This window comes from Syngnathus scovelli, chromosome 9, assembly GCF_024217435.2.
Source record: "Syngnathus scovelli strain Florida chromosome 9, RoL_Ssco_1.2, whole genome shotgun sequence".
Lineage (NCBI taxonomy): Eukaryota > Metazoa > Chordata > Actinopteri > Syngnathiformes > Syngnathidae > Syngnathus > Syngnathus scovelli.
The window spans coordinates 4,592,434-4,609,173 of record NC_090855.1 but is presented as its reverse complement, the minus strand read 5'-3'; the positions used below and the strand labels follow the sequence as shown (position 1 = coordinate 4,609,173).

At 43.2% G+C, this 16,740-nt stretch overlaps 3 protein-coding genes across 4 annotated transcripts; 2 read left to right on the top strand and 1 right to left on the bottom strand.

The window, feature by feature from the left end:
* Positions 1 to 108: 108 nt before the first annotated feature.
* Positions 109 to 4,092, top strand: wu:fe05a04 (zinc finger protein 343). Its single transcript, XM_049731263.2, has 3 exons — positions 109 to 1,217; positions 1,354 to 2,324; positions 2,499 to 4,092. Exons 1-3 carry the CDS (start codon positions 791 to 793, stop codon positions 3,012 to 3,014), a joined length of 1,914 nt encoding a protein of 637 aa, XP_049587220.1. The 5' UTR covers positions 109 to 790; the 3' UTR covers positions 3,015 to 4,092.
* Positions 4,093 to 4,232: 140 nt separating this feature from the next.
* On the top strand, positions 4,233 to 7,591 carry si:ch211-79k12.2 (uncharacterized protein LOC568844 homolog). The gene is made up of 3 exons (XM_049731282.1): positions 4,233 to 4,644; positions 4,719 to 4,908; positions 5,294 to 7,591. Exons 1-3 carry the CDS (start codon positions 4,615 to 4,617, stop codon positions 6,538 to 6,540), a joined length of 1,467 nt encoding a protein of 488 aa, XP_049587239.1. The 5' UTR covers positions 4,233 to 4,614; the 3' UTR covers positions 6,541 to 7,591.
* Positions 7,112 to 16,688, bottom strand: si:dkey-34d22.1 (discoidin, CUB and LCCL domain-containing protein 1). 2 transcript variants are annotated; one of them, XM_049731250.2, is made up of 15 exons: positions 16,418 to 16,688; positions 13,524 to 13,745; positions 12,482 to 12,619; positions 11,677 to 11,728; positions 11,530 to 11,602; positions 11,035 to 11,168; positions 10,925 to 10,962; positions 10,611 to 10,784; positions 9,838 to 9,950; positions 9,584 to 9,755; positions 9,423 to 9,509; positions 9,252 to 9,345; positions 8,971 to 9,008; positions 8,793 to 8,903; positions 7,112 to 8,166 (listed from the first exon to the last, which is right to left on the bottom strand). In XM_049731250.2, exons 1-15 carry the CDS (start codon positions 16,686 to 16,688, stop codon positions 7,772 to 7,774), a joined length of 2,112 nt encoding a protein of 703 aa, XP_049587207.1. In that variant the 3' UTR covers positions 7,112 to 7,771. The 2 variants fall into 2 exon arrangements, with proteins under 2 accessions (XP_049587207.1, XP_049587208.1); XM_049731251.2 differs by having other exon boundaries at positions 8,793 to 8,900.
* Positions 16,689 to 16,740: the final 52 nt, after the last annotated feature.

Sequence of the window (16,740 nt, the reverse complement as noted above, 5' to 3'; positions counted from 1 at the left end):
TTGTTTTTAAGCTATCACACTGCTCTCAATTTACACGTATGTAATTAGCGTGGATGCGATTTAGGCATGTAATACCATTCCGGAACGATAGGTGCGCTGTTGTATTCATGGCGACTTCCTGCCTTTGTGGTGCCTTACTGTTTTCATCGCTGCCCAAATCGGCAAAGAGAGTGTAGCGTTCACTGTAATTTTCGTCGTTAAAACACACTCTTTTCGTCATAGCCCCAGGGGAATTAATTCTATTTTATTCCGCTATTTATAATGAAAAACTGACGATGTTGACTTCGCTCGTGGACCGAGTGCAGACAAGAAAGGCGAGTCCATCTGCCAGATGAGCGGCGTGCCTCATTCAAGGTGGATTCCCGAAGCAATTCCAAGGATGTCTTCAACAAAGTAAACGTGGGGAGAAAGGCATGTTTGAAGGATTGAAGACCCATCTAACTGTTTGACAGATGCGGCTCAAGACTTTCTCACAACAAGTATGTAGAACGAGCATGCTGGAATAGCGCTGGCCCTGACTGAGAGGCCTGGCGATTGGTCGCATTAAACATTAAAGCGGACAATGTTGAACATTTCAGATGAAAGAGACATTTGAAGAACAAGCGACAAGCTTGAAGTTGCCTCAAGTCTTTTATAAAGAAACATTTCAAGAAGAGACTAACTTGAAGTTGCCTCAAGTCAAGGAGTCTTTGGTTGGGAGTGCCCGGGCGTTGTAGCCGATAGCAGTACCTGAAGTGAGCACACACGCGAGGCCAGTTATTTTCCACCAAATTAAATCCCGGCTGCCACAATGTCTGTACAGTACACAATTGATATCCAACTAACAGAATTAGGCTTTCCCGACATCCTCCAGCGTCAGGAAAGCCTCTCTACGTCATGTGACGACTCGCAGTCACCTTGCCCCTCTCCAGCTTTGACGACCCCTGACCCGCCTCGAGGAAGCCCGCTGGTAAAAGGGCAGCCATCCAAGCAGGCCCGTACTTCACCTGGGCTCCAGGCAGGTACTGGTCTCCAGGCATCACCAGGTCAACAGCTACAATTATCACAGAGTGGACAGGAGGCTGGTGTTGTGGAGACCCCCGTGGAAGGCGGTGGCAAAAAAACGCCGGTGCCCAAACAGCAACCGGTGGAGAGTGATTCTGATGATAGCGATGTGTCGGTGGTCTGCCAGGAAGAGGAAGAAGATGAGGATGAGAATGAAGAAAGTCTCGTCAATGGTATGGCATGCTTTCGACGAGTATGGTGATGCAAAATAACATTAACTGCACTTTTTACATGTAACAGCAAAATAATTGTTATCGTGAACAAAAAGACTAGATTGCAACAACACCTCACCAATCCTTGTCTTTGCAGAGTCGGTAAATTCCGTCGACTACGTCTGCAGTGTGTGCGGGCTGCGACTGCCCTCCGACTTCAAGCTGCAGGACCACATGAACTTGCACACGGGAGCGCGCCCGTACAGCTGCGCCGAATGCGGCAAGCGCTTCTCGCAGATCCACAACTACCGCGCGCACCTCCGCACGCACGCAACCAACAAGGTAGACCGGCCGCATTGCCGCATCTGCCTCATGTCGTTTGCCTCGGATAAATCTCTGGAGCACCACCTGTCCAATACTCACTTTGAGAGTCAGTTCTACGAATGCGACCTGTGCAAGCGCGTGTTCACCAACCTGAAGGCCTGCGAGCATCACGTGGAACTGCACAAATCCATGCCTAAGGTTGTCTGCGAAAAATGCGGCCGCCATTTTACCCAGGCCAAATCACTCAAGCGCCACCAGAAGAAAGCGTGCTACCGCATCTACAAATGCACCGACTGCTCCGAGACCTTCAGCAACAAGGACGCGCTCCTCAAACACAGCTTCACCCACCTTGGCCTATTGCCTTACACGTGCGTAAGGTGCCGCTGTCACTTTCGCCTAGCCAACCTCTACCGCCAGCACAAGTGCGAACCCTGGCGGATCCACTGCGTGGCTTGTCTCAGAGAGTTTTCAAGTCAGGGGGACTTCCTGCGACACAAGAAGGACACCGGCTGCTGGGGCAGCAGTGAGGTCAAAGGGGACGAGATCCGATGTCTGGAGTGCGGCCTCAGCTTTCACACCACCGAGGAGCTAAAGAACCACGCTGGAGCTCACCAGAGGGTCCTCAAATGTGCCGAGTGTGGGAAGGGATTCCGCTCGGCCTTGTTGCTGATGTCCCACATGGGCGGCCATGCCGGCAACTCTCCTTGTCTCTGTCAGAGCTGTGGACTGGGCTTTCCTCATCAGCAGAACTACAACAGCCACCTGAAGACATGTGGCCAAACACCCCAGCCTGCTAAACCTGCGGTAAGTGTAGACTAGGAATCAACCTTGATGAGATTTTTTTTTTTATCATCAATGATTTGTTTGTTACCACTTTAGTTTCTATCAATCAGCAAATAAATCAAAACAGCTTGCTTTGACATGTGCTCATTTGAAATACGTCATTTTTCAATAACATTTTTTCCCACCCCGCTTTAGACTGTCTCAAAGAAGAAGGGCGATCCCGAGACCTTTTCAACCACAAATGATACACCCCCCGATCCAACCCATGTGCTAAACCGCTTGGCCGTATCCCGAACCACCAACTCTGGTCTTCTCCAGCTCGCGAGAGGGGACGATTCCACCCCAGATGGCTGTTGGAAGCTCACCCTTGATAAAATACCACCGCCTGGTACTAATCTCGTCCTGTTAGTTCCCACAAACGGCGACAACCTGACACTTCCACCCAGGATCGCGCAGGTAGTACCAGAAGTCCAAAATCAAGCAGGGATTCCTGCTGATCAACACCTCGGCATCTGGCCTACGATCCAAGATGGAGAGTGTGAACCAATGGATTTATCCAACAAAGATTCCACTCCAACACCTCCTGCTGTGATTAAAAGTGAGCCGCTGGCGTACGAGGTGGCGGGGCAAGAATTGAATAATTGTGTTATGGATCTCTCAACAACGTCCCCCGTAATCAAAACTGAGTCTCCATCTTCTGACTCAATGTAAAGGCCGTAGCAGGAAATTAAAGTGGAGGTTGACTTTTTAACACTCCAAAAGAGACAGTAATACAATATAATGCCTACATTAAACAGACTTCGATGATATTTTGTGTCCTCGGCAATAGTCGCATCTTTTAGGTTAATAGTTCTTGATATAAAAAACATTCCTATCTTTGGCACATTAGGATTTTTTTTTTTAATTTAAAGTGTTCATTGGTACCTTTGCAGTTCTTGCTCGATTTGTACAAGGATTATTCTTATTTTTGTGTAATTTCTACCTTTTTTATGTGGGAGGTAAACACTGGGTTTTATTATTCTTCAATACTTGAAATATTGTTTGTGCAGCAACATCAACTAAAAGTTTTGCAAGTCGTATATGATCTTATAATTGCTTTTATGTTGCTGAATGTGAAAAAAAATGCATGGATACAGTCACGTTTAATTGAGGTTGCAATGGTCTGCCGTGAGGTATGATGGGAGTTCATGCAAAATTTAAATACCTGTTCTGTGAGAATGATGAAAAATTTGTTACGGAGGTGTCTGCAATTAGATAGCAAATAATACGGCAAACGAGCTGCTCCTTTTCAGTAGTAAATTCACAAACTACAAGTACAAATTGTAGGTCAGATTAATCTAGTGAAGTGGTGAATGTTAAATTCTTGTTTATTCTTATATATTAGATTTAATTGAACAACGAGAATGCTGTATGTTAGATGAACATTCAATAACCACAGAATATTCCTAGAGAGGAAGAGTAAAGCACAGACATAAATGACTGACGATCGCTGATAAGATTCGTATTATGTAGTCTCTACTCAGGAATAGTGCTCAGGACTTTCATTTTGTTGCATGTGGTCTTCTTTAAGCAACATTTGGTGGTGGTGGGTGAATGTTCAATGCATACTTATTTCACAACGTAGCTCAAATAAAGACGTGGGAAAGTTCCATTCAACCAATACCCAAATAGGTTTTGCTTTTAAAAATGACATTTGACCATCTGTGTATCTGCAAAGAATTGAAACATCAACAAGTCAACTATAACAAATACTCTGTAGGTGTGCTGTGATATAAATTTAAGCAATGTGTTCTATTGTTTTTTTTTTAATCTATTACAGGGTTAATTCATGCCATAAAATGCTGACAAAATTTGATCAAAATATATAGAAATGGTGACTAGTCACATTATACTAAGATAATTCTCAGTTTTGACGGGAACGATATTGAATTATTTTCCGTATTTTTGTTGTGTTTTATAGCGTCATCACGTGACCTGCGCTTTGCGCCTATCAATATTTTGGTGACGTCAGATCTTGGGATATTATAAAATATGCTACGTTTAAATACTATTTTATTAGCATTACACAATACGAATGTATTATTCAAAATAGATTATGAAAGTGTTTATTAATAACGTGCGTGGCTGTCGTGTCACCAAATTGTATTTAACTTCCGGTCACATGTCCAAAACGCCTGAAACGTGACATGCTAACCAGCCATTATTGATCATACAAATATAATACCATAAAATGATATTCGGTGTCATTCATTCATCGCGTTTCTTGTACATCTTATAGCAGACGATTTAAATTCAGTCGTGTTTGTGTGAAATGATGGACAAAGACAAGCGTGGCGACAATGTAAGTACTTTTCTCCTCACCATAGCAAGAAGCTAGTTAGTGTCACTCATTTTATTCCGTGCTGCACCATCCAGCTAGACCATAGCAATTGGATGGAGATGCACCAGTTCATTGGGGACCTCCTGATGTCATCTGGGAGCTCCGCGAAGGAGCAGCCCGACATCATGAACGTGTGGAGCATGTTAGGAGGAGACACGCTCAAACAAGCCCGATCGATGCACGACAAGACCGAGGCGGCGCTGAGGAAAAACACAACAAAAGACCGTAGGTGTTTTTAGTTAAATCATAAGCGTGATTTGCGTCCCTTGATAAGCTCCCAATTGTTTTAATAATCAAGATGTAAGCCTTACAATATTACATCTTGATTATTAAAACAATTGTCACGTGGCACTCGTAGCCAATCAGGAAGCGAGTTGACTATGTGAATAATTGCGTCAGGAAGATCGACTAAAATTGTACATTTCATGAATATATTTATTTTGTCCATACCTTGAAACTGAGGTATAAAGACTACTGTCACAAATTATTTTCTTGTCAACATGTTGTCTAGACAATGGGCCATGTACTGACCCACCCTATCATCATCATCCATCACATATAATAATAGAAAAAATAACAAATATAACCCTTTGCCTGTCATGTGTGCTAGACATGCGCCATGTCTGCACCTGCCCCGGCTGCCCGTACTCCTCTCCCAGACAAGCCTCGTCCTCGCTTCCACATTCTTTGGAGGCTCCAAAAGAGCCAAATGCATCCTCCACCAGCACCAGTGATCCTCTCCCACCTGACAGTTGCCCTGGACCTGGGGGTTCATCTGAGAGCAGGCCCAACCCTGAAACTCTTCCCTCCGAACAGTCTTCTTTGAACCAGTTGTCGTCCATGTTCCCTTGCTCTCCCTTCTGTCACACGCACCACCACTTCCACCACCACCACTGCCCTATCAGCACGTGCCTGCCGTACCCGCAACCTTCCTTTTCCTGCCTGGCGTCTTTGCAGTCCTGTCTGCATCAACGCAGGCCTGAGGAGCGCGGCCGCCCGTCGACGGCTCCATTGTCGCACCCCTGCATGCACTGCTCTGCGTCCTTCTCCAGACCCTCGCAGCTACTGCAGCATCAGCGGGCCGAGCACGCCCAAAAGGCCTCCGGCTTCCTGTGCACACAGTGCGGTCGGACCTTCAACTCGCACAGCAACCTACGCATACACCTCCACGTGCATACCGGCGCCCGGCCGTACGCCTGCTCTGAATGCGGCAAGGCATTCAGTCAGTCGGGCGCTCTCAAGATCCACAGGCGGATCCACACTGGCGAAAGACCGTACTCTTGCGACTTCTGTGGGAGGGGCTTCCCCCATCTGGCGGGGGTCCGAGCCCACCAGAGGATCCACACCGGGGAAAAACCTTACCGCTGCAGCCAGTGCGGCAAGTGCTTCACCCAATCCGGAGCCCTCAAGATTCACATCCGCATTCACACAGGCGAGCGGCCGTTCGTCTGTAACATCTGCGGAAAGGCCTTCTCCAACCGCTCCGGCATCCGCTTCCACAATCAAACGGTCCACGGTCTAGACCCGGAACTGGCGGGGCCCACCAGGGTGGCACTCGGGCGTCCTCGCGCTTATCCGCCTGCTAATCTGAACACGCCTCAAAGCCCTGACGGCAACACTTCATCGCAGACCCAAAGTCAGCCTGGATTGACGGTGCCCGGTGGGAACGTCGGCAAGTGCCCGACACAGGGAGAGAGCGCACGGCTCAGTTACGAGTGTGAAGACTGCGGCCTGCGTTTCAAAGATGCGCCTTCACGGAACACACACCAAACTCTGGCGCACTATTCTGTGGAGGAGGAGGAGGCTCTCAAAGATGGAAGCACAAATGAAGGCGTCACCCATGACAGTGGGGAATAGGTTTTGCTTTTGTTGTAGGATACACTAAATGGCTGCCAAAATATATTTGTTACAAAACACAAATTACAGTATTATTGCTTGACCTTCCACAGTAGAATACATAATTATATGTTGTAACATCAATTACAATTTAAACTCAAATGCCAGTGAAATTAATGGAAAGGAAATTTTACTATAAAGTGTGGTAGTAGTACTCGGGCTCCCTCTAGTGGTCCTCAAAAGTCATTGAATTAATTTTTCAAACTGCATAATGCTGCGGTGGCTTCAACGTTGCAAAATCCAGTTCAGTGAATTTATTAAATGCTTTTGAAGTCGTATACAACCTTTTAATATGATTTGCATTTATTAATTTTTAAATGTTTGTCTTTATTGGCGTATCAAATCGTTTTTAATTTATGTGGAATATTTTTACATCAGTTTATCCTAAAGTGCTTTTTAATTAATTTATTTGTTTAGTATTGTGCCTTACAAATAAAATGTTAGTTTGCAAACGACACTACAATGACCTTCAGTAATGGCACTTTCTGTTCAACCCTTATATAATAATACAAAATAGGGAAAACAGGCTGTAATAAAAAAAAGTATTACTAATTTAATGTTAGTATAAATCTCATAATACCACTGTCACGCTCAAAAAGGAATTCAGTACTCTGTATAAACAAAATCCAGTGTTCCTGGGTGGGAGAGTTTTGTGCACTTGTTAAAAACGTTGAAAAAAAGTTGTTTCACAATTTGTTGTTTTCCATAAGCATTTTCAACGTAGAGTTTGTGTCCATTGTGCCTCTTGCGTCGTAAAATATTTTATTATAAGCATGTTTACCATGTTGCACTTAGCACTATTTATTAGGCAACCGTCCTGTACATCTCTTCAATATTTATAGCTCACTAGAGCCACCTAGTGGTGACATACAGTGAATGGCCACCACGCCATTCCCAGTGCATCTCAGTTGGAAGAAAAGGTGACTGTAAATACAAAACTATTCCCATGTAATTTCTAAAAGTGCAGCTTTTTTTTATCAATAATAATAAACGTGATACTGAAGGAGTCTTATTCTCTTTGTGCAACATTGTGTATTTACACTTAGTTCTTTTTTCAGGCACACAGTAGTGTGCAAAGGCTCCCACATCACTGTGATCAACTTTAGATTCTTGTGTCACTGGAGATTCTGCTGTGTCAGCTTTATTTCACTTTAAGGCAATACAGTCCATCCCCACTTCTTGCGAGTTGGCCTCACAAAGGTTCTTCGTACCGCTGCAATGAAGAGTAACATGACTTCGGTTCAGCGTAAACGACGCTGTAAGGTCGGAGTGTATTGGCGTGGAGGGCGGGGGTGCAGTAGCCGTTGTCGAGCATCCTGTGTGAGGGGCAGTCGTAGTTCCCTGGGGGTTCGATAGATGACGTCTGTTGCCTGCCTGTGTTGCAGTGAGTGCCCCCTGCTGAGGGTGCGCACTCCTGCTCGCCGAAAGGTGTGGCGTATTCGGGTTCCGGTGGAAGTGGCTCCGCATACTCCGGCATGTTGCCAGATGGGTTGTACTGGCTGAATGTGAATGGGATGGTGTAGCCCTCATCTGAGGAGGGCCGGAATGTAGAGCCCACCTTCTGTCCAGTAGCAGGCTGTGCATAGTCTAAAAAAAACAACAACTTTATTTAACATAGTCTAAACAGATTGTTTGTATTCCATCTTGCTTCTGCTAGAAAATCATACGCAGATGTATAATGCTATTTCTCAAGGAATTACTTTTTTTTTCCTCACCTAATTTAAAATGTTTTGTGATAATTGATCATGTTTGTTTTTCCCCCTAGCAGTTTAGTCAATCATCGGCTAGAATTAGTGGAAAATACGGTTGTAGCCTGGTCTTCTGTCTCCTCCAACGCACAGATTTAATTAGACAGGCTGTGCCGGTCGCTGCTTTGTCTTAGTGTCGCCCCTCCGTCCTGTTTATCAGTCTCAAAAGAAGGGGCCCTCTAAGGGGGCGGGGGCTGGTGGGAGGCAGGAGAGCTTGGGCTAAGCGGCCTTTATCGTGCGCCAATTAAAGGGTCCCTTTTCAGAGAGGCTTCACGGGCCAAAGAACGGAATGTTTACACAGTGACTGGGTGATGGGGCAAAGAATGGACAACCCATGGAGAAAGCTGAGAAGACCCCCCCCCCGTGACAGGAAAAATGAAGGAGACCACTAGAAAGACGGACGACCGAAAAGGACTGAATATACATGAGCTGCATGGACAAATGTATCACTGATATCATTCTGACCATTGAGCGGGGGGCTCCGTAGGGCGTCGTGGATATTTCGCTCAAGAGGGTACGAGATGAGCTCTGATGGTGGGCACGGCAGAGTCTTGATTTGGAAACTCTGGCAACCTGGTGAACACAGTCACGGTTAGCAAAATAAACAACACTGGCATCAAGTTGAGGGAAGAAGCAGACTTACTTGTTGGCACCGAGTATTTTATTTGGGAAGCCTTTTTCCTGCAGGGAAAAGCAGAAACGTAGGACTGTCAGTATCGAATATTTTTAGAATCGATTAATCGAATAATCTCCCCAAAAATTTTGCATTAGTCAATTGACATTTTTTTCCCATGATTACTGTTTATGGACCAATTGTTTTTGTGTGTTTGGTATTATTTAGTGATTAAAAAACTTCTTTCTGGTAAACTCTCCGCATTTGAGTCTATTAAAAACCATCACCTAAGAAAATGTAATGTAACAAACCTTCTCTTCCACCAGACTCCAGCCAACAAACACCCGAAGCACGTGATTAGTCCCAAGACCACTCCCACTGCGATGATGACCGGTTGACTGGACCCTGCACAGCCAGTCGTAAGTCATTTGAGTTCATGCTATAAAGCACGTAACAAAGATTCCAAATATATGTGCACTCACTCTGCTTGGACGCCACTAAAACGGGACCTTCTGTGGGTGTGGGAGATGTGTTTGGAGTCGCTTCGTTAGCTTTGCTGAAAGTCGATTCTGTTGGATTAAAAAAAAAAAAAAAAAAGTCAGTCGATGAATAACAAGGGAAGCTCGAAAAAGACTTTACGTACCGTCGGGTGAGCGAGACCTTGGCGTGACTTTGACGGGGCAGCCCAGGATTTGGACTCGAGCTGAAGGTCGACCATGGTAGCGCTGAGGTCGCACACGGATAAAGCGAGCCACGGGGGGAGGATACAGGCTGTTGAGCACTCTCGCTTGACCGTCGGCAAAAGCCTCAAACACCTCGTCGCAGATAGGGAGAGATGCCATAACTGGTAGTTTCTCTACAACCACATCATCAAATGTTGTCTCAAATCCAACCAACCTTTCCTTCTTTGCTGACAGCATCTTTGTAAAGCTTCCAGTTCGTTCTGTCTCTGCTAAAAAGCAGCGTGTAAGCATTGATGTGGTTCTCGCCCGATGCCGTTGTGATTACCCCTGAAAAAAAGATAAATGGAACAACGTTGTATCACTTTGCATTGTCAGTTACACAACTAACTAACTAACTAACTAACTAACTAACTAACTAACTAACTAACTAACTAACTAACTAACTAACTAACTAACTGGTATGTCAGCTACTAACTAACTAACTAACTAACTAACTAACTAACTAACTAACTAACTAACTAACTAACTAACTAACTAACTAACTAACTAGACAGCTCCCAACCAACCAACCAACCAACCAACCAACCAACCAACTAACTAACTAACTAACTAACTAACTAACTAACTAACTAACTAACTAACTAACTAACTAACTAACTAACTAACTAACTAACTAACTAACTAACAAATTCTGCGTTCAAGATTATTTAGAAGTTGGAAATACTGAGAGAAATTAATGTTCTGTTGTTACTTAGTGATCATTTTGATTTCAAACCCAAACAAAACCAATAATTGATTACCATGCTAATCCTTATTTCTTATTTGCGCGTGAATACATAATTTGGCAATTTTTATTATTCATTTAATTGAATAACTTTGCACTAATGTACTGTCGTGGAATTGTCCCAAATATACAGATCTAGTTATATAAGGTTATTAGCTTTCATATTAACTAACTAACTAAAGGTTTATTTTACTCAAACCTACCTGTGATAGAGCTTTTATCAGTGAGTCCAAGCTCCACCCAGGGCGACGGATCGTTCCAATCTGCGGTCCAGACGAGCCCCTCGTGTCCAGAATGCACCTTTCTGCTCGACCAGGACAGTTTGTCCGCAAAAGATGAGGCGTTTGAACCGTACACCGCCAGGATGTTGTTGCATTCTGTTGAGCAATCAGGAGAAAGGATGGAAGTCGTTCATTACGATGCGCTGAAATGTTTTGTAAACAGCCAGGAAATAATATTTACAAACTGTAGCACACTTCAGAATGAAAATATGTGACTTGAGGGCATCCGGTTATACCTTGAACGAACACCAGCTTCTTTTCAGATAACGACCCCCTATCCAAAGATAAAAGTCAACATTCAAAAATAACGAATTTGACGTAGGCAGTGATGAACAATGTCACGGACGTTTTGGAAAAGATCCCATTCGAAAAGGTAGACTCGTAGCGTGTGAGGCTCCTCCTACGGCTGACGTTCACGCGACCTCCGAGACTGTCAGACGTTGCTCCGGCGTGCACGGCAGACTTACACAGCACCGACGTCTGTAGCAGAAAAGAATAACAAACCGCTTTTTCCCAGAAAATTACAAACATGGACTCCTTTTGATTGGTCAACTGAATCTGACTTTTATGTGACAATAATTTAAATGGGAAGAAAAACTCAAACGTGTGGCTGTTTCATCATCAAAAATTAGAAATTAAAAGAATAGGTAATTGCTGTTCACGTCTTGTAATTTCAAGGAAAAAAATTATATTGGGATATGTAGGTCTTTAATTTTCTCTGATTCTCGTTTTTATAGTATCAGTGCTTGGTATCGGTATCAGTCGTATTGGTATCGATCTAGGATAAAAAGTATTATCGAATATGGCTAACCAAGTTGACTTGTAAATGCTATTTACTTACATCTCGGTAGCCTTGCTCGGGACCTCCCCAAATGTCTCCTGTCACATTTTTACAGCCGGCAGGACAGTAAACTCTGAAAAGCATAAGAAATTTAAACAACTCTTGGAACTCTTTTAAGAAAATGAGAAGCTTGAATTATTCACCAACCTCACATGTGGCGAGCTAAAATGAGACCCCCGTTGTAAACAAGAGATGATATCTGCAACAAGGGAGACAAAATAATGCATAGTGGGATTTAGAGGAAGACGTGACTATGTAGTAAAACTCTTATATAAGACCCCCCCCCCTTTTTTTTACAACATGAGATAACCCAGTGTGTTGCAAGTGTTGCTATATTAGGGGATGAGCGCTCATCAGTGCCGTGATGAGCAAAGCCTTTGTTACGCTGACTGACGAGCTCGGCGACTGGCTCTCGTGTGATCTCAGCTAACAGACGGGCGGTTTGTGCGTCCAGACATGGCGAGATTTCACAAACAAGCTACGGGAAGACAGGAAACTGCGATACACGCAGCGAGGTCCCGATGACCTCATCCGGGGAGACTAAGTATAGACTCCTGTTCAGACCGGTCACATGATGCAGGAAAAACAAAACAAAGTCTCTATCGTTTTATTTTTTCTTCTTCTAACATCACGAGATGTCCCCTTATAAACGATACGTCATGTAGATGACGTCACGTGACCGTTGATGCTCCTGGTGTTGTAAGAGGAGAAGAATCAAAGCTCATTGAACAACACTAGTGGCCTCCCGGTATTCATCCTGAGAAGCTTTCCCAGCAAACACATCGAGCACTGATGGCGACTGAGGCTGAATACCGATCAGTTGAGACAACACACATGCACACACAACTGCACACACACACAAAATATTGTACACAATATACCAGCCAAGGTTTTGCACATATATAGCAGAAGAAGCATCTTAGTGGGCGGGCGACGGGGAATCGGGACATACCTGGGTAAAGGTCCGTGGCGTAGGATAGCAAAAAGCCTCGTCCAGACAGATGTGACTTGGACTTGAAGGTTATCGTTACTTCGTTGCTTGTAAGTGTTATATTCTTTTGTGATGCGTTAAGTCGACCACACACAGGGCCTGAGAACATGCAGAGAGAGAACGGAAAGGATCAAAATGTTGGAAAATTTCAATAATTTTTTTTCATGCTAGTCGGAAGCCAAAATGCATCACGATGCATGCTGTTGTTGTTAGCATGTGCTTGTGACGTGTGTAATTAATATTAATTTAATTGTATTGCTTGAGTGTGACAAGCAAATATTTATTTATTTATTTATTTATTTATTTAATTCAATTTTTGATTGGTTTCCGTTTAACTTTTCCTCATTGCCATTGGTGGCTCATTCTGTATTGTCATCGTAAAAATCCGACAAAGGTAAAGAAAAAATAAAATACAATCAAACTGAGCAATTCTGGCAAGATAATGGCTTGACGTTCCAATTTTGACTTTTTGCTTGATCTCCATAACGTTTGGGAAAATTTGGCGTATTAATGATCAAAAGCCAATACACACGATTGCTTTTTCCAATGATAATAATAATAATGCATCATTTTTTTTTTTTTTTTACACTGGTCCTTTTGTGCGAGTACAGAACTCAATGAGGCGTCAGCGAATTGACTCGTTGCACAACATTTGTAAGATTAATATTAAAGAGATGTAGAGCTGTCACTGCTTGTAGGAACAGTAACCCGGCAGAGAGAAAAAGAACATTACAATCATGACTCAGGTACTCCGGTATCCAGTAACAAACACAATCGGGAATGCAATCCTAGCATCAATTTCTCAATCGTCCTTTTGGTCCAGAGCCAAATTTTTACACCTTCAAGGCACACAACTATGTGTTCTCTGAGTTAGCGTGTTAAATCAATGTGTCACTGAATTGACATGCCCTGAGTGTATTGGCACGGGGAAAGTCTACAATTGAATAGGAAAGAGAAAAATGGGATAAAATTGTGAAATGACGCGGCCAGTGAAATTTCTTACCGAGGCTTGGATGCCCGTTTTTATCTGTGATGACAAGAGAGCCGTTACTGCAATTGGGACTACTTTCGATGTCAAAATCCCCAAAAATAAGTCGCAGCGTGCGCCCTTCCGGCACGCGAAGCTTCCACTTGCACCAGGTGTGACTGGGATATGTACCCGGGTAGTTCTGGGAGGCCAACGTGCCGGATTCTGTGCCCAGGTGTGTATGTCCGCAGCCATCACCTGAGGCGGTACAAATAAAGATCTTTCATTAAGTCAAAAACAGGAAAGAAATAGTCTGCTGTTTTAATAAGTGCATTTGTAAATGTCACTGTTCTAAAGCAGCTGTGAGAAGCAGAAGATTTTCACACTTCTGCATTGCTACCACTTCCTGTCTGGCATGAAGACTAATAAAAGCCACCTCGGAACACACACGTCATAAGACTGGTTAGTGTATACAAAGTCTACACACCCCTCTTCAAAATAACAGCTTTTTGTAAAATTAAAAAATCAAACCAATTTATTAAGATTTTTTTTCCACCAGACTCGCCAACAGCTTCTTTCTCCAGGCTGTTAGGGCCCTGAACTCGCTACCCCCTTCTGCGTAGCGTGCGGCACTGTTGCGCTACTTTCGGGAATGTCTGCTGTACGCGCACTTGCTCCTTTTTTTTTTTCTGCTCCTCCTATTTATTTATTTATTTATTTATTGTTGTGTTATTTATTCATTATTTATTCAGCACGCTTTTGTTATACTTGTTTACTGTTTGTCTGTTGTGCGCCATGTCTTGTCACCGTGGGATAGGGGGGAACGAAATTTCGGTTTCTTTGTGTGTCTTTGGCATGTGGAGAAATTGACAATAAAGCTGACTTTGACTTTGACTTTAAGATTATCTATGACCTATTTTTGCTTTTAAGGGTATTTTTGGTGTTTATCTTGGTATAATTTTTATGTCACATAACCAGCAATTTGACTTTTTATACCCATTGTAGTGTGAGAGTTTTTTTACTTGCATTCTGAACATTCAAAGTGGTTTTAGTGGTCAAATCTTAAGTGGTTGATTTATGAAGAGAGCAGAGGATAGAGCAGGATAACAATTTTCAATTTTTTGGGGGAGTCTGTCAGGAAGCCTTTATTTTAGACGAAAACATTGCATGACATATTGAGCGTAATATAGATTAATTTTAATTAATTAAGTTGCTTGTTAAAAATAGGACCTTGAAAAAATTCTCATATCAAATTGCAATCTTAATGCTGAGCAAAAAACAATATACAAATTAGTTTATCTAAAAAAAAAAAAAAAAGTTCAGCCCCCTTTTTTTAAACGACTTTAATTCCATTTCCCCCTCGCTGATTCATAATTTCCAACATCTGCTTCTGCGACATGAACCGGACTGCACCACTAATATTTAGATTATCTAACCCATCAGCGAGCCACAGTAAACAAGTGAGCAATTTCCCGTAGTGAACACACAGAGGTGGGTTTTGTGGGGGCGCCCGTAATAAGTTAAATGGTCCAGGAATGATCAAAAGATTAAAAATGAACCGGTCACCGTCTGAGCTTCTTCCTTCGTCGTGGTCTTCCTTATAAGGGAGCTTAAGATTTGTTGAGTCCAAACTGCAGGATAACCTTATGTGCTCACCACACCAGCCCCCAACTTTGACACAGCTCTTCCTCTGTTTTTCTGTTTTTGCGGCTCTTCAAGCCCCCCTGAGGATTTCCTGGAAATGCCGCAGCGACATTCAGTAACCATAGGCAACCGACCCCAAATGTGTCACTTTCCGGTGGAAGGCTTATACTTTACTGAGCAGTCCTATGGTTAAATAATTTCCCCTTGCCCCTATAAAAACAAAAAATGAGCTCATTTTATCCTGATTTGACCTTTTGGGGAATTTGTTAAGAATGGTTGCAGAGAAATAGATTAATTTGGGGATATTTTCCTCAAGTGCTTTGCTGGCAGGTCCGCACAAGTTGAAGTGATGCTCACCTGTAGGACTTGCACTGTCTTACCCTGTCTAGTGTTTTAGTCATCTTTGTTTTATCCCTCAAAAATCCCTACGTTGCGGAATACTGAACAAGACATTGTGTCATTGTATTATAATAACAAAAAAAAATTGAAGTGGAAGAAAAATGTCAACTTTCATTGGCAGTAAAAAGCCTTTTTTTACACAGAGATACTGCAAATATTGACCTAACACCATTAAATTTCACACAGACACAGGAGAGGCCACCCGTGTGCGTTTTCAGACAGCAATATATCATTCTGCAGTCAGATAATGTGATGTAGGACAATGACTTTTCAGACTGCTGTCATAGTAATACAGTGTATTATGATTTACGCACAATTGTAATCTCTGTCATAAATCAATGACTTGTGTAAATAGTCACAGTCACTAGAGTGGAAATATTATTTTCCCCCTCAATGCTTTCTGTATGTTCCCCAACAATTATAAAGTGACTATGTAGTTAATCATCAGCCGCTGCGAGGAAACAAAAGCCACAAGGAGACAGAGAAAAATAACAAATTGATTGCACTCATGAGTCGCGACGGTTGGGAGAACCTGTGGGAAAGGTAAACTCATAGCTGCAGGTAAACATGAAGGGAAGAGTATGTAAAGAATGTGTCACACGTGATCAACCCCCCAAAAAACTGAGAACAGCATGTAAAAGTGTAATAAATCGCTAATAATGTAAACTCAACCTACCCGACTGATAAAAAGCCATCTTTGACGTGACAGTGGGATGAGATTGGAGAACAGAAGATAAGACTAAATGTAATGTGTATCAAAAATAGTTTTACAGTCTGGCTGTGAGTTTGAGCAGAAACAATTATTATTGTTTTCACATGTTATGCAGTTTGCAAACGTATAGAATAAAAGCCCCGAGACCAGTAATTAACTAGTATTCCTAACTTACCCTCTTGGCCGTGGACGTGCTTGGAAAGAGCGCAAAATGCAAGGCAGTATCCAACTAAAAGTGATTTCAGCGCATCTCGGATGTTTTCGCATTTTGTTCTCATGATTTCCACAGCTCCGTGCAGGCAAATAAAGCGCGAGCCCCTGAAGGCTCTTGAATGTGTTCTGCTCTCCCCACTGAGGAAAAGTTGGAGTAGAAAGTACTGGGTGTTTACTATTGGCCACGAGGCGCTCACCTGACTTGCGATTGGTCCGTTTGCGCTGTCAATCATCCTATCGCCCGCATTCCATTCCAAGGGGCGGGCTCTAGGCTATACTGATCTG

Bases quoted from the DNA above. Each gene is read 5' to 3' on its own strand.
- wu:fe05a04 (XM_049731263.2), top strand. From the start codon at position 791: ATGTCTGTACAGTACACAATTGATATCCAACTAACAGAATTAGGCTTT. The intron at 1,218-1,353 runs GTATGGCATGCT...TTGTCTTTGCAG, and splicing joins TGAAGAAAGTCTCGTCAATG to AGTCGGTAAATTCCGTCGAC. The intron at 2,325-2,498 runs GTAAGTGTAGAC...ACCCCGCTTTAG, and splicing joins CCCAGCCTGCTAAACCTGCG to ACTGTCTCAAAGAAGAAGGG.
- si:ch211-79k12.2 (XM_049731282.1), top strand. From the start codon at position 4,615: ATGATGGACAAAGACAAGCGTGGCGACAAT. The intron at 4,645-4,718 runs GTAAGTACTTTT...TGCACCATCCAG, and splicing joins AAGACAAGCGTGGCGACAAT to CTAGACCATAGCAATTGGAT. The intron at 4,909-5,293 runs GTAGGTGTTTTT...CATGTGTGCTAG, and splicing joins GAAAAACACAACAAAAGACC to ACATGCGCCATGTCTGCACC.
- si:dkey-34d22.1 (XM_049731250.2), bottom strand. From the start codon at position 16,688: ATGATTGACAGCGCAAACGGACCAATCGCAAGTCAGGTGAGCGCCTCG. The intron at 11,603-11,676 runs GTTGGTGAATAA...TATGCTTTTCAG, and splicing joins TTTAGCTCGCCACATGTGAG to AGTTTACTGTCCTGCCGGCT. The intron at 9,951-10,610 runs GTAGGTTTGAGT...TCTTTTTTTCAG, and splicing joins TGATAAAAGCTCTATCACAG to GGGTAATCACAACGGCATCG.